At 36.9% G+C, this 17,280-nt stretch overlaps 1 protein-coding gene across 2 annotated transcripts in view; it reads left to right on the top strand.

Annotated features, from left to right (window-relative positions):
* MAP3K2 (mitogen-activated protein kinase kinase kinase 2) overlaps positions 1-17,280 on the top strand; it is a 101,997-nt gene that overhangs the window by 74,233 nt on the left and 10,484 nt on the right. For both annotated transcript variants that reach the window (XM_019469448.2, XM_053910011.1), the window contains 8 exons: positions 1,022-1,101; positions 2,597-2,664; positions 2,839-2,931; positions 4,548-4,754; positions 6,313-6,461; positions 6,819-6,950; positions 11,319-11,448; positions 16,773-16,950. In XM_019469448.2, the coding sequence (XP_019324993.1) occupies positions 1,022-1,101; positions 2,597-2,664; positions 2,839-2,931; positions 4,548-4,754; positions 6,313-6,461; positions 6,819-6,950; positions 11,319-11,448; positions 16,773-16,950 (1,037 nt within the window). The remainder of the gene's footprint in view (positions 1-1,021; positions 1,102-2,596; positions 2,665-2,838; positions 2,932-4,547; positions 4,755-6,312; positions 6,462-6,818; positions 6,951-11,318; positions 11,449-16,772; positions 16,951-17,280) is intronic.

Raw genomic sequence — 17,280 nt, 5'->3', positions numbered from 1 at the left:
GAGAGAGAGAGAGACAGAGAGAGACAGAGAGACAGAGAGGGAGAGAGAGAGAGGGAGGGAGAGACCTCTTCTCCCATGTCTTCCTTAAGTGAACAAAATAGTAAAAGAATATAGGATAATGCCCACTAACTTACATGTGCCTGTGTGCATTCATGTATAAACAAAGCTGGAATAAAGCTGGTTTTCTTATTTTGCCCATCCATAAATAAATGAATGCATTTGTTTGTAATCCTGGGATTGACATTCAGATTTTTAATTAACATTTGAAACATATAGTGAAGGGTGCCTGGGTGGCTCAGTTAGTTAAGTGTCTGACTTCCAGCTCAGGTCACAATCTCACAGTTCATGAGTTCAAACCCTGTGTCAGGCTCTGTGCTGACAGCTCAGAGCCTGGATGGAGCCTGTTTCAGATTCTGTGTCTCCTTCTCTCTCTGTTCCTCCCCTGCTCATGCTCTGTCTCTCTCAAAAATAAACAAACATAAAAAAAATTTAAAAAGAAGAAAAGAAAGATATAGTGAAACTAAAGATATTTAACTTTGTGAAGCTGAGGTTTGTCAACTTTTTAAAACATTGTAAATGTTTTAATAATGTAGCAGCCACAATGTCATTATTCTCAATTTGAGTGGGGCTTTAGTCAGTGTTCAGTAAGCAAAATTATGTGAAATCTTTTAGCTTTTTTATTTATTTAGCTAATAATCTTATAGAGAAAATATTTTTCCCTTAGGATATTTTGAAGTTGTAGCCTACCTACAAGGGACCACTACATTTAAAATATTAAAAAGTTAGTAACTCTGGGGAGAGGTGACTGCTGTTGGATATGGGATCTTCTTGTGGGTACTGAAAGTGTTCTGCGACAGTGGTGAGGGTTGCACAACTCTCAGTATACTGAAAACCATTAAATTGTACACTTTTAATAGGTGAATTTTATGTTACATGAATTATATCTCAATAAAACTGTTTAAAAACCCAGTAACTTCTGGTTGTACACATTGAATCATGGAGGAACTCTTTATTTTTCTAGATGCTGGACCCATTGTCTTTAAGCAGCCCTGAAAATTCTGGCTCTGGAAGTTGTCCATCACTTGATAGTCCTCTGGATGGGTAATATGGATTGTAGTTTTTATTTTTTAATGTATGTGGGTACATATGCATATATATAGCATGTCAGAGGAATGTAATTGATACTCGTCCATACTTAGGCCAAATGAATTTTTTCAGTTTGAACAAATCCCTTAACCTCATGGGGCTCAGTATCTTTATTGGGTAAAATGATACCTGATTATAATATTATCAGTATTTCTGCTTGCCAAAACTGTGTTTGAAGCTAAATGCAAACTTAGAATGTACATTTACTTACAAAACTATGTTGGTGAAACTTCTATCAAATTTCTCATTAATACCTTTGGTTTTGGAGGTTTCTTGAGTTGTTTTCACCTGTTTAGGATTATGTTCATTCTGGCACCAGGTTATAGATAACTTACTTTTTTGGTAATTGTGGCCCAGAATGTTGGCTGTCATTTAAAATTTAAGTAGTGTACATTTCTTTTGTGTGAAATGGCTGTTCAGAAATACAAGCTGGGTGAAGTTGCAACTGTGGATTTTTAGTTACAAGTGCTCCTTCTCTTCTGGTCTCAATAAGAGTGTTCATATGTAGCAGGCAAAGTCATCCTGTAGCACACAGTCTGTAAAATCTTTACCTATTTGATCTCCTCTGGGATTTCTTTTTAGAAGCAAATTCTGAAAATAATAATGAATACTGTATGGAAATGCACATTTAATTTTCTTTTACCTGTATAAATAAAACCTTTGTGCCCATGTCTACCTCAAGATAGATATCTGAAACATTTAAGAAATTCAGGAAAATAGTAATGTGGAAGCTATATATTGAGCATTTAATATTTGAAAGACACTGTCCTAAGCAATATATGTACACACCATTGATGAGTTGGAAATTATCTCATTTTTATGGATGTGGAAAATCTCAGAAAGGTGATTTGCCAAGATTGCAATTGCTGATTAAGTGGTAGAGCTATGATTAAAACACAGGTGTTTGCCAACATCTGTAATTCCAAAACTTACCATTTTTACTGCCATACCCTATAGGTTAATATATTTTTTAAATTTTTTTATGTTTATTTATTTCTGAGACAGAGACAGAGCATGAATGGGGGAGGGGCAGAGAGAGAGAGAGAGAGAGAGAGAGAGAGACAGACAGAATCCGAAGCAGGCTCCAGGCTCTGAGCTGTCAGCACAGAGCCTGATGCGGGGCTCAAACTCACAAACCATGAGATCATGACCTGAGCCGAAGTTGGTCGCTCAACTGACTGAGCCACCCAGGCTCCCCTATCGGTTAATTTTTAAAGCTAGGCTTTTGCCTCCCTGCACCAAGTAAGTGTTTAAAAAGAAGTCTCTCTTTTTCAGTTATGTTGACATTTCAGAGTGAGCTCCTTTATTCATACATTTATATATATATATACACCTCATATATATGTATAATTTGCACACATACTTACAGATACTGATATTGCATAAAGATATTTTAAATGTCTTATTTACATACTTTCTCTTCATTTAACATGACATTTTCTGTTTTTAGAGAGAGCTATCCAAAATCACGAATGCCTAGGGCACAGAGCTACCCAGATAATCATCAGGAATTTTCAGGTTAGACTCTCCGTATTCTAAATGTTTAAATATTTGTGTCATTAAACAATGCTTTGACTGGGAGGGAGAGGGGAGTTGTTTTTTTTTTAAATGAATAAAAATGTGTAAATGTGTTTTTTATTATTAGAGATATTTGACTTTTTTATAACACATAACTTTCTTATGTCTCAATAGACTATGACAACCCTATCTTTGAGAAATTTGGAAAAGGAGGCACATACCCAAGAAGGTATCATGTTTCATATCACCATCAAGACTATAATGATGGTAAGCTTCTGTAACTAGACTACAAGAACAGCTTGTTAAAAATCTCAAAAATAATCAAAATCAAAATCACATTTTTAAAATCTCATAGTTAAACCATTAGAGATAATTTTTTTCCTGAATCACTTAGTTTTTCTGCTTAAAACCATTTTTGAAGGGCACCTGGGTGACTCAGTTGAGCAGCTGACTGGCTCAGGTCACGATCTCATGGTTCATGAGTTTGAGCCCCGCCTCAGGCTCTGTGCTGACAGCTCAGAGCCTAGAGACTAGATCCTGCTTTGGATTCTGTGTCTCCCTCTGTCTCTGCCCCTCCCCCATTCTGTCTCTCTGTCTCTCTGTCTCTCTTTCTCTGTCTCTCTCAAAATAAACATTAAAAAAACCCAATTTTTGGTTTTTTTCCCCCCAATATATGAAATTTATTGTCAAATTGGTTTCCATACAACACCCAGTGCTCATCCCAAAAGGTGCCCTCCTCAATACCCATCACCTACCCTCCCCTCCCTCCCACCCCCCCATCAACAAAAAAAACCCAATTTTTGAAAGAAATTAGGTAACTAAAACAATAACAGGTTTATGCCAGCTTACCACATAGTACTTAACTTTCCCTTAAAAGAAAAACTGTAATTAAAAAATGATATTGGGGGTGCCTGGGTGGCTCAGTTGGTTAAGCGTCCGACTCTCTTAGTTTCGGCTCAGGTCATGATCTCATGGTTTGTGGGATCAAGCCCTGTGTCAGGCTGCATGCTGACAGCACAGAGCCTGCTTGGGATTGTCTCTCCCTCTCTCTGCCCCTCCCCCACTCATACATGCACACATACTATGTCAAAATAAATAAACTTAGAAAAAATTGATATTAACTAGAAAATTATTCCTCGATGATGGAATTCATACTTGCATTGTCCTTTTCAAAGAAAAAAAATACTACTTCTAAATTTTCTAACTTTTGTTCTTATAATTGGAAATGAGAATAAAGTACGTTTTTTTTCTTTTTATCCAGAAATGAGAGAGTGCAGTGATTTTATGAATGTGGGGGGGGGGTGTGTTTTTACAAAAGACATTGAATTTGTATTCAGATCCTGTTTTTGCCCCACTTTTCTCATTTCTGCTTTTTTCCCCCTCTTTTCTCTTGATTTTCATTTTTTACTTAATGATTCATTGTTCAAAAGGCTATTTCCTTGAACTTAAAAAAAAAAAATACTACTCTTAAGTTTCAAACATGTAAACAAGGGGCACCTGGGTGGCTCAGTCAGTTAAGCATCTGACTTCAGCTGAGGTCATGATCTCCCAGTTCATGGGTTCGAGCTCCACATTGGGCTCTGTGCTGACTGCTTAGAGCCTTCAGAGCCTGGAGTCTGCTTTGGATTCTGTGTCTCCCTCTCTCTCTGCCCCTCCCCTGCTTGTGCGCGCGTGCTCGCTCTCTCTCTCTCTCTCTCTCTCTCTCCCCCCCAAAAATAAACATTAAAAACAAAAGTTAAAAATGTAATCAAATAATCATTGCTATTTTAGTTTCTTAGCCTACTCACAGGACAGACTTCTATTCCTCATGTTACAAATTTTAAATACTTTGAATTACAGCATATGAATAAAAGTTGTAAGGTAATCCTGTTTTGATTTTGTAGGTCGTAAAACTTTTCCAAGAGCTAGAAGGACCCAGGGGACCAGCTTCCGGTCTCCTGTGAGTTTCAGTCCTACTGATCACTCTTTAAGCACTAGTAGTGGAAGCAGTATCTTTACCCCAGAATATGATGATAGTCGAGTAAGAAGAAGGGGAAGTGACATAGACAATCCTACTTTGACTGTAATGGACATCAGCCCACCCAGCCGTTGTAAGTAAAAGAAATTGGCACAGTGAATGTTTAGCAGAACCTTTGCAGAACTTTACAATATTTAAAGGAATAAATACCAAACGAGTCCTCAGGGTGAGACCCAACTTCCCAAAAAAAGGTATAAAGGGTATTTCTAAAAGTGGTTGGAATATAAGGTGTAACTACAGTGTTACTGCTAATTACTTTAGTTGATTCTTTCCTTCTCTCTAGTTAGTAAGATTGTTACCAGTCTGTCATTTATTCGTTCATTCCACATATCCTTGTTGAGTACCCAACTGAGATTCCAAATATGATCTCTAAAATGTAGTCTAATGGGGAGAATGTTGTGTGGAGAAATGATTATTGTATAGTACTTAATCTAGATCTTGAATGTGAGTAGGAATTCACTAGCTCGGAAGGTGATATGTGTAGGAGGTCATGGCATGCTCTGAGAATGGGGAATAGTTCATTTTTGGCTAAAGTGAAGGGTATCTTACTTGAAACAGTAGGAAAAGGACTAGAATGGTAACTAAGGCCAGATTGTGGAATATTTGGACTTTATCACATAAGCAGTGCATACCAAGATTTGTGCTCAAAGGTATTTATTGCAGCAGCATTTGAATATTTCACATTCATCCCTTTTGTTCTAGTGTTGTCGTATTTTACTTTTACATCTGTGACTTTACACTACATTGTTGCTATTTGTCCTTTAGACAGCTATTGTTTTTGAATTGATAAAAAATAAGAGAAGAATATCTTTCATATATCCATCACTTTATTTCTGTAAATCCAGGATTTTGTAGACTGTAGGTTATATAGATTCCAGATTCTGTTGGATATCATATTCCTTCTGCCTGAAGAATTGCTTTAAACCATTCTTGTAATGTAAGTCTGCTGGCAATGAATTCTTTCAGAGTTTGTTTGAAAAAGGTCTTTTCTCTCCTTTATTTCTGAGATATATATATATATATATTTCTTTTTCTTTTTCTTTTTTTTTTTTTTGATACAGGATGCTGGACAGTTTTTTTCCTTTTAGCACTTTAAAGCTATTTTTTTCCATTGTCTTCTGACTTGTATACTTATTGAAGGAAGGTCTGCTGTCCTTCTTATCTTTAATCTTCTGTAGTATTCCCACCCTTGCTCCTGCTCCAGCTGCTTGCTGCTCTCAGGATTTTCTCTTGTTAGAATGAGAGTGATACTCTCTCCAGCTTTCTACATCGTAAGCAGGTGGAAGACTAATTACAAATATTGCTGCAATAAAGCTTAGGAATGGTGCATTTGACAGTCCACAGTACCTTAGATTGAGTGAAAGATACTATTATATTTTTAATTGAGGGAAAAATAATCTGTTTGGAAAACATAAGGCATGGGGATATATGAACCTTGTTTGGGTTTACAATCTTAGAAAATTGAGGAGAAAAATTTTCAAAGATGATCATTATGAATTTGGATGATAATGATTTTCCCTTATATCCACACATACTCAATTAAGGATGTCACTAATGCAGTTTACTCATTTAGTCCTTAACCATTTGTGTGCCATCTGGGTATTCCATTTTAAGAAAATATTCTTTTTTAGCACCTCGTGCTCCAACCAACTGGAGATTGGGCAAACTTCTTGGCCAGGGAGCATTTGGCAGGGTCTACCTCTGTTATGATGTCGATACAGGAAGAGAATTGGCTGTTAAGCAAGTTCAGTTTGACCCTGATAGCCCTGAGACCAGCAAGGTAAGAATCACTGCAAGCTACTTTGTCACATTTATAAGAAGCATTTTTACTAAATAAATGTAACGCAATAGAATATTTTGTTTTCCCTTAATACAAATTATTTGTGAAACAAATCAATAATTTATCTGCTTTGTAGTGTGAATTTTTTTTCTCTTTAGTACTCAGTTATATTCCCGATCGGATTTAGTGTTGCTTTAGTATACCTTCAAGGTCTATTACTGTTTAGAGACTTTAAAATGTTTATTCCTTGGGAAGTAAAAATTTCAGAATGAAATCACCTTGATGGTCCATGAAGTTCGAATGTTTTGCTTTCACTAGCAATGCTGTAAAGACTTAACAGTGAGTTTTGTCTTTCAGGAAGTAAATGCACTTGAGTGTGAAATTCAGTTGTTGAAAAACTTGCTGCATGAGCGAATTGTTCAGTATTATGGCTGTTTGAGGGATCCCCAGGAAAAAACCCTTTCCATATTTATGGAATATATGCCAGGGGTAAGTTAGTACGTCTTTTGAAAATAAACATATTCTCTTTCAAGTCTTCAATGAGGAAAGAAAAACTAAAACTTTGATTATAATATGTTAAACTACTTTAGAAAATTTTGAAAGTTTTAAATTATTGCTGGGTAATGTAATTTTATTTTGTTTTCATTTATGAACTCATTTTTTTAGACAGTGTTGAGGTATACTAAAATAGGTTTACATGCCATAGCAGTCCACACTCAGATTTCCCTAAATGATCTTAAAATAACCATAATAGCTGGTTTATACAAACCAGGATCCAGCCCAGGACTGCACATTACATTGAACTGTTATGCCCCTTACTTCTTTTTTAATCTAGAACATTTTTACATGGCATAGGTTTGACAAAGAGACTAGGTGCTCTGTTGACAGCATCCGCATAGTGGTGTTTAATTTGTTCCTTTATCTTCTTATTTCCTGTAAGTTAGATTTAATATCTAAATTAGGTTTAAGATGTGGCATTTTTTATTAGAATGCATCATAGATGATACTGTGCATTTCATGTTGCATCCCATTAGGAGACCTACAATTTCTGGTTGTTCCTCTATTAATGATGCTAAGATTGAGTGTTAGATTAGGATGATTGACATCCATATTTCTCTGGTGTAAGATTTTGTTTATTCCTGAAGACCAGAAAGTAACCTGAGCTATTAGCAATGGTGCATAAGAATATCCAGTTCCTGGGGTGCCTGGGTGGTTCAGTCAGTTGACTGTCCAACTCTTGGTTTCAGCTCAGGTCATGATCTCACAATTGGTGAGTGCAAGTCTCATGTGGGGCTCCTCAGTGCCTGTGCAGAGCCTGCTTGGGGATTCTCTCTCTCTCTCCCTTTCTCTGTCCCTACCCCACTCGTGCTCATGTGCTCTCTCAAGATAAATAAACTAAAAAATAAAAATAAAAATAACATCCAGTTCCTTTTCAGTCATCTACCTAATGTTTTTAACATGGATTGGTAATCATTGCCTGAGTCAGTAGTTTCAATAGAAATTGCAAAATGTGACTTGCAAACTGTTATTCCTTGTATGTAATTTTTAATATTTGTAGGGTTGTAGGGCACATTTTAATATTAATGTTTTTCAAGATGGTGGTACATTTACTCTTTTAAAAATACATGCATTCAGGGCGCCTGGGTGGCTCAGTTAGTTCAGCGTCTGACTTTGGCTCAGGTAATGATCTCAGAGTTCATGGGTTTGAGCCCCGTGTTGGGCTCTGGGCTGACAGCTCAGAGCCTGGAACCTGCTTTGGATTCTGTATCTCCTTCTCTCTTTGCCCCTCCCCTGCTTGTGTTCTGTCTCTGTCTCTCTCAAAAATGAATAAACATTTAAAAAGTTTTTTTAAACACATGCTTTCGTGTACTTTAACAGGTAATATATATTAGGAAAAACATTTGATTTATGGGTCTCTAAGTGGATTGTTTATTAAAAGTGTATATGTTTAATGTACAAATTTACAGTTTGAGCTTATGGATCAGTAAAACTGTTGACCAGTATCTGATAGTAATGGTTTTAATCATCCTGTTTCACAAGAGCAGCAGTAAACTTTACTTTCTTATCATCATGAATAATTGTTTATAGAGACACTGTTGTTACTCATTGCTACTTTGTATTTTCAAAGATTCTGTTGATAGTATAAATTAGTTGGGTTTTTTTTTAGTTCCTTTGGAAAACAAATTGGTGGGATGTATTTAAATGCCATAGAAATCTTCAAGACTTTGAAGACTTTTGGACTGGTAATTTCACAGAAATTCATTCTACAGAAGTAATCCAAAAGAAGGAAAAAGTTGTGTATATTTATTTTAGTATTGTCTGTGATGGAAAATGAGTGCCCACGGTAGAATTAAATTACTATGGTGCTGTCAAGAGAATATGTTAAAATTGTGAAGGCTATGTTGCAAAGTTGGAGGAAGTACTTACAGTAAGAGAGAGAAAAAGAATATAAAATACTTTTTAATAATGATGATGGTGTTTTAAAAGTACCTGTATTTGGACAAGGATAGGAGAAACTTAAAAAATGAAAATGTGTCATGTTGGAATTGTGATAGATTTTTCTCTTTTATTCACATTTTGATTGCTGTTTGTATAATAAGTATTTAAATTGGAAATAGAAAATAATTCTGAATAAGCATGAATAGAGGTCCTGATTGTTGAAGATAAGATTAAATGGTTGGGGCTCTTGGGTGGCTCAGCTGGTTGAGCATCCGACTCTTGATTTCGGCTTAGGTCATGATCTTATGGTTCCTGAGCTTGAGCTCCAAGTCCGGCTCTGCACGACAGTGCAGACTCTCTGCCCCTCCCCAACACATGTGTTTGTGAGCACTCTCTCAGAATAGATAAACTTTAAATTAACCATTTAATTGGCTGGGACTGATTTGCATCGCAAGTGGAGACAGGTGATCCTTATATGTTTAGCAATCTTAAGACTAAACCAGGACCATTCAGGAAGAGGTGTTAGATTCTGCTTCTCATTAACTTCACTTGGTTTTGTAAGGGCAGCTGTCTCTTCAAAGTATAGGTTGTCAGTGAAATCATGTTACCAAATTAATCATAGTTCATCAGCAATCTTAAATGAATTACACATATGCCAAGCCCATGGCATATAATGGGCTCGACATATATGATTTTATTAGACTTAACTGAATCTCCAAGTTTGTGAAAGATGCTATATAATTCTCTCATCAAATTTGCCATGATGATCTCTTTGTGTCCTCAATTCACACTTTGCCAAGATTGTCATCCCATTTTTCAGTTTTCCCAAATGTAGCCTTCTGTTTCTTAGTTGATCTAGAACTGCTTTTGGAATAGAACCATAACTTTATTCTCAGTATCTGGACTAGCAGCTAGCAGTTGATTTCTCTGTTACACACACGTGCGTGCACACACACACACACACACACACACACACAGTTTTTAACTCACAGTACTTTGCAACTCATTCCACTTGTACACATCGAAGAAGATAACTGTGTTTTTGGTACACAGGAGTAAATAGACTACACTGATGGAGCTGTTAGCAGCTATAGGCTACTGGCCCAGCTGCCCAAGGCCCAGAAGAGCCTTAAGTCCGTCACTTGTTTGCAGCCTACAAGTAATTTGGGGGCTTATTATTTGGACAGCTCAGTTCTAGCTATGTTATTTTGGGTATTACTACAAGTAGAGACACAATAAGTAGACTGAACAAAAAGCCACGTTGACTTGTAGGTATAGGTACTTGGCTGCCTAAGGCTTTCCACAAATGTGTTTGCAAATTTGGGTCAGCAGAATTGCATCTTGCGGTCCCCCCAGATGTTGTTGATGAATAGTGGAAACAAGCAAATGGTTAAACCTGTAAAGTCTAAGAATCTATTTTCCTATGGCAAAGTATACCATTGGCCAAAACTCAAGGAAAGGCAGAAACATTTGGATACAGAATAGATTTTATCCTTCAAGAAACATTTTATTCCTATCTTTTAAAGTGGTGATTAGTCATCAAATTTGCACATTGGAATCAATCAGTAGGGAAGCTTTTTCAGAATTCAAGTGCCAGTGTCTCACCTCAGTGATTCAGCATTCTCAGAAATGGCACCTCATCTTGCTTTAAAAAACATATAAGAAAATTTGAAATTCTTCTTTAGTATATTTTCACATATTTTGAACTAGAATGTTGAGTATGTATACAAAAGAAAAACTTACCCATTCTTTCTCCTGAGAAGTAAATTAGCAGCTATCAAACAAATAAGATTCAAGTAGAGCATATAGAAAAGAGCAAGTAAGAAAAACAAAAGTATATTCAGGGCAAAGAGTGCAAGATTTATTTATTTATTTATTTATTTATTTATTTATTTATTTATTTATTTATTTATTGTTTTTAATTTAGAGCATGATTGGGGGAGGAACAGAGAGAAAGGGAGAGAGAGAATCCCAAGAGGTTCTGCACAGTGAGTGCAGAGCCCAATGCAGGGCTCAATCCAGCAGACTGTGAGATCATGACCTGAGCTGAAATCAAGAGTCAGAAGCTTAACCAACTGAGTTAACCAGGCACCCTGCCCTCCCAAAAAAGGAAGATTCTAAAAAACACAATTGCAAGAACAGTAGATCGTTAGAACCAACATAGTCATGGAAACAAGGGCATCAGTCAAAAAATACTGTTAAAAGGCTTCTTTCAGCTGTGACCATACTTTTCCAGGGTTTGAGTCAGGAAATGTAGTAGAATTTATGTTAATTAGATGGCATATAATGTCCTTAATGTACTCTCCAACTAAGGCCTCCTAGTCATGAACTAAAGATCCTTTTAAAAATATTTAATAGTGGTTTTCATTTCAAACCATACCATAGTTTTTTTTGTTTTTTTGTTTTTTCCCCTTTTAGGGTTCAATTAAGGACCAACTAAAAGCATATGGAGCTCTTACTGAGAATGTGACTAGGAAATACACCCGTCAGATTCTGGAGGGTGTACACTATTTGCACAGTAATATGATTGTTCATAGAGATATCAAAGGTAAGTGATGAAGTATTTTTTAAGCATACAGTTATTTTTTTTTGTGAATCTAAATGAAACAGGTGATATGATTTAAGAAATTTAACATTTAAATTAATACGTCTACCTTTAAAATATCTTAGGAAAGCAATTCTGCTTTTTCACTGACTCTGTCGATATTCTGACCGATGTTCAGGTCTTCACAAGTGGGTAGCTCATCTGTCATGGTTCCAGAATCAATAAAGTTCAAATGATCATAAAAATGAGACCTTTCATACAGAGGAACATACATATATAGAACACAGGCATTAGAGTATAGCAGTTGAGAGTAGGGGCTCTGACACCAGATGGCCTGGTGCAAATTTGGGCATCATTGTGACCTTGGTCAAGACATATAATCTCTCTGTGCCTTAGTTCCTCATTTTTAAGGAGGATAATAATAGTGTCCAACTCAGGAATTTTGTAAGAATTATAAATGAGTTACTTTATATAATATGCTTAAGACGTATATTTAGGAAACACTCAAATTAGGTGTGATGGTGATATGCTTTATGTTGAGATCATATTTAAAGCCATCGGGGTAGGTGTCACTATCTAGGGAGAGTGTAAGAAGAGGGAAGAAGAGAGCCCAAGATGAGCTTTGATAATCTGTAACTCTGTTAAACTCTTTTTTTAAAACTCAGAAACCCAACTGTTTTCAGGGAGCAGGTACGTAAAGGAAGTGCATGACGTGAGACAAAAGCAGTTGGCAGAGATGTTTCAAATTATGAGAGTGCCTACAACTTTGTACTGCATAGCGTATCCAGAGGTCTGATTCTGTAAACACTGGGTTGTGGCCCACATTTAAAGATCACTTTATTTAATCGGTCAGTAAGAAACACACACACATGTGCAGTTGATCCTTGAACAACACAGGTTTGAACTGTGTGGGTCCACCTATTCGTGAATTTCTTTTTATAAACTGTGGTACTGTGAATGTATTTTACTTATGATTTTCTTAACATTTTATTTTCTGTAGTTTACTTTATTGTAAGAATACAGTATATAATACATTTAATATGCAGAATATGTGTTAACTCTTCATGTTATCAGTAAGGTTTCCAGTCAACAGTAGGCTGTTAGTAGTTAAATTTTGGAGGAATCAAAAGTTATACGTGGATTTTCAACTGTGCCGGGGCAAGGGGTGCCCCTAACCCTTGTGTAGTTCAAAGGTCAACTGTGAATAATAAAAACACATTTTTATTGGTTTTTCTGGGGACATTTTTGAGCTATCGGGTATTTAGTTTCTTTCTGGTATATGTTACATCATAAATATGGCCATATTCAGACCAAACGGAACATTCCTAACACGTTTCTGGTGACAGAGTAGAATCTGCTTCAGAATGCCCGAGCCAGATCGCTGGTATGGAGTGGAGTTTGCTAGTGTGTCTGGGAGGACGAGTACCTGCCTACTGATCTAAAAAGAAATAGTCTTTCACCTCAGTTGTCAAGTACAAAACCTGATAGCTTCAAGAACCACGTAGGGAGATTCTTTGATTGCAAATTATTCTATTAGGAATCACTTCTATTCAAGCCAGTTTCTCTTTAGTTTTCATAATGAGGAAAGGTAGAGGACCTGAGGGCAGCTACCCCTCAGTGGGTCCTCTTCTAACCTTGCCATTCCGGTAAATGAGGAGGCTGGAAGCAAGCAGATTTAAAAGCATTACAGGGCAAATAGGTTGATAAGAGAAAAGCAAGATATAAAACTGGATATGCAATGTCATCTTAAGTTTGCAAGATTAAAGTACAACCCAGGAGAACAATTTCCATATAATTAACAGTGATTATTTCAAAATGGCAGGATGAGTGATAGTTGTTTTCTTTTCATACGTTTTACTTTCTGTATTTCCCAAGTTTTTATAATGTGCAGTTTTTATTTTTACTTTTATTTTTTTTAATTGTGCAATTTTTAAATGATGAGGGAAAAGGAAAGATAGTTGGTTGCTTTTAAAGTTTAAATCCATGAGTTCATAATGAAACTTAGGATAAAAACGAATTGATCATTGTTGCTAGGAACCAGCTCATTATTTTATAATCGGGTTCCTTTATTCTGCTTTTCTGTTACAAACTGTACTACAGAGGACCAAATAGTGGATGAAAGGAAACATCTTTATAGAAGTGTGTTGGCTAACAAATGAGAAAAGAATAATAGAATAGTATCATTTTGCAACCACTTAGGAATTAATAGATGTAAGCACTAAATATGAACAGTTGCTGACATCACTAAAACAAAGCCAGTCCAGCATTATGTACTTCCTATTTGTAGAATAATACATCATCATCCATGTAGGTGGTTCTGCAAAACAAAAAGCAAAACTGAACCTGAATCTGATCAAGCCTCTTAGATTCAGCTACGAATTATAGAACACATATAGCACAGATGCATATGTAGAATGACTCCTTGGGATGGAGACAGCAAGATCTGGACCATAAGGAAGCTATAGGCAAACAGTTCAGATTCTTCATAAATTACAAAGAAAAAAAGGGATTAGAGGGAACTTTAGATTAGGAAAGACTTAAAAGATCAGTGAGTCTCAATGTATGGACCTTATTTGGATTGATTTTTTTAATGTTAAAAATAGCATATATTTAATAATATTAAAGAGTTACTGTCCATCCTCTTAGGTGTGATGAGAGTTTATATTTTAAAGATAGGTACTAAACTATTTGTTGATCCTGGTGTGTTGAATTTGCTTCAGATAATATGAGGGGGAATAGCTAGCAGTATACGTACTGGTGGGGAAAGATTGTGGGTACTATATTCTTGTGTATGCTTTTGTGTGTTTGAAAAGTCTCCTTAAAAGCCTACTTCTAATGTACTTAAAATTAGCTTTAAAAAGTTGCAAAGTTATTTGGGTAGCTTGGCTACACAGTTTCTCCTCAGCGTTCATAAGAATGGACATTGGTTCGTCATTGGTGATTACTCCATGGCTTTCCCAGTCTGTGTCCATGGCTCCCCCAGTCTGTGACCTGCCTGGGATTGTTCTTCCCATCTCATTGACAGTAAAAGCTGTCTGGTTTGTTGTCCTTCCTCTGGCTAATCATTTTATAGGGAGTGGCTTTTTTGACAGAATGTCTCTGCAAGTTTTGAGTGGTGGGAGATGTTAAATAGGCAGTGTGCTGTTTTTGAGGATCACTGGTGTCCTTATAGCACGCTTAGTCTCATGGCATATAGAGAATGGATCCTGGACCCTCCCCTGGAGAGAGGCTCTGGGGAGTCATTGCTGACTAGCTGGGGAGTTTTCTGGAAGAACAGAAAGACAAGTACAGAAGTCCATGGTGGGGAATGCACAGTTTACATTCTCTCTCTTCTATAATGCGTATTTTCTCTACTGTTCACTCTCCTTCTTAGAGGCCATTAAAAAAAAAAGGATAAAAGGACAAATAAGGAGTTTTTTTTTAATATAAAATATAGTTAAGGTAATGGAAGACTTAAAAAATGAAAATTGAAGTAAAGCTTAAAGATTAGAACTGATATGTTAATACAATAAATTGCTTATTTAAGAACATGTTATGGGGGTGCCTGGGTGGCTCAGTCGGTTAAGTGTCTGACTTCAGCTCAGGTCATGATCTCACGGTTTGTTAGTTTGAGCCCCGCATCAGACCCTGTGCTGACAGCTCAGATCCTAGAGCCTTCTTCAGATTCTGTGTCTCCCTCTCTCTCTGCCCCTTCTCTGCTCATGCTTTGTCTCTCTTTCTCTCTCAAAAATAAACGAACATTAAAAAAAAAAATTAACAACAAAAAAAGAACATGTGTATTGAAGAAGCTAAAAATGAGAATAGAAATAATTTATATAAGACAGAAACCAGATCTACAATCCCCAAAGAAAGATTGAATTTTAAAATGATAAAGGGAAGAATAAAGAATAAGAATAAATTAACATAGCACCTAGATCTTGATTTCTGATACCATTCTCCACTAAAAGGAACCAGGGCTCCTTGGAGGAATGACTGATTCTAGGACTGGTGCAGGAAATACACAAGTTGAGCCGGGAGCACCTTTTAGTGCCAGAAAGTAAGAAAATGCTTTTAAATACCCACAAAACCCAAAACAAACAAGAACAAGTGATTCAGGGTATGGCCAAGGGACACAGGAGCCAATACAAAGAGCTCCCAATGGTCAGAGCTGGAACAACTTGAGCAAAAACATGATGCCATATTTGAGTATAACTCAGAGTATAAAATAAATATGTGTATTTATACACAAAAGAAAATATGTGTATTTATATAAATGAAGGGTTGAATGAATAAATGGGAGAGAGGAGACAAATGTCCTTTGCAGAATAATTACAAATAATTTATGTAGCTGGTCAGCCTTGAGCACCTTAACTGGGGATTGTGCATAGTGAGCTTCTTCCAAAGAGTGCGGTATGGAAACGGGGGAAGAGTAACTTTCAGTGTGGAACTCAGCAAACACTATCTCATGCCCCTCGAGCAAGAGCAATTTATAGTAAATACAATTAGAAGTTTATTATAAAAGTGAAATTTTAAAACAGCTCAAAGCTAACTTAGAGAAACTGAGAAATAAAATTAGTATAAAACAAAACCCAGTAAGTACTAAGAAAAACTGTAAAATGTCAGACAACTAACATTAAATTATAGTAGTGGGGAAAGTGCTAGAAATTGTTGATTATGAAGGTCCCCCCAGGAAGTCCCTGAGGAGGAGCTAGCTCCTCAGGGAGAGAAGCTGTAGCATGGGCTTCTCGCTTTGTTTCAGAGAAACTGGGGCCAAAAGCCTGCTGTTGCTTTCTGCATCCTTCTCTGAGCTTCACATTCTTAACTCTTTCCCCCTTTTTCTTTGTCATCCTCGCCTCCCACACACTCCAGTCCTTTTCAGTGGGTGAAGCTTTTTAGTTCCTGAAGTGTACAGAGCTGACTCTAAAAATTCAGTGTTTGTGCAGTAAGTCCTTAATGAGCCCTGGCTGTGTGACTGGCATCATGCCAGGTACTGCTCGGAAGACGAAAAGCATTTGGAGACAGACTGAAGAGTCTACTAAGTAATTCTCTACCATTGTTTTTTTAAAAATTTTAGGGGCGCCTAAGTGGCTCAGTTGGTTAAGTGTCCGACTTTGCCTCGGGTTATGATCTCACGGTTTGTGAGTTTGAGCCCCGTGTCCAGCTCTGGGCTGACAGCTCAGGGCCTGGAGCCCGTTTCGGATTCTATGTCTCCCTCTGTCTGCCCCTCTGCTGCTTGCACTCTGTCTCTCGCATTGTCTCAAAAATAAATAAACATTAAAAAAAAAATGAAAAAAAATTTTTAAACAGCCAATAAAAATAATGAATTGAGGATGTTTTTGTATTTTTAGGTGCAAATATTCTGCGAGATTCAACAGGCAACGTCAAACTGGGAGATTTTGGGGCCAGCAAACGACTTCAAACCATTTGTCTTTCGGGGACAGGGATGAAGTCTGTCACAGGCACACCATACTGGATGAGCCCTGAAGTAATTAGTGGAGAAGGCTATGGCAGAAAAGCAGACATCTGGTAGGTTTTGATGCTAGTTTTGCCTGAAAACACTTACCTTCTTACATAATTCCACCTAAAATGGAAATTACTGAGCCAGACTTAGATAATCTTTTGTACTTTTAAATCAGATGTCAGGAAGGGTGCCTGGGTGACTCAGTCGTTAAGCGCTAGACTTCGGCTCAGGTCATGATCGCACTGTTTGTGGGTTCAAGCCCCACATCGGGCTCTGTGCTCACAGCTCAGAGCCTGGAACCTGCTTTGGATTCTGTGTCTCCCTCTCTCTTGGCCCCTCCCATGCTTATGCTCTGTCTCTGTCTCTCAATAATAAAGAAACGTTAACAATTTTTT

This window comes from Panthera pardus, unplaced genomic scaffold, assembly GCF_024362965.1.
Source record: "Panthera pardus isolate Hobbes unplaced genomic scaffold, ASM2436296v1 HiC_scaffold_10, whole genome shotgun sequence".
NCBI lineage: Eukaryota > Metazoa > Chordata > Mammalia > Carnivora > Felidae > Panthera > Panthera pardus.
The sequence above is the reverse complement of the archived record's forward strand: the minus strand, read 5'-3'. Positions and strand labels throughout refer to the sequence as shown.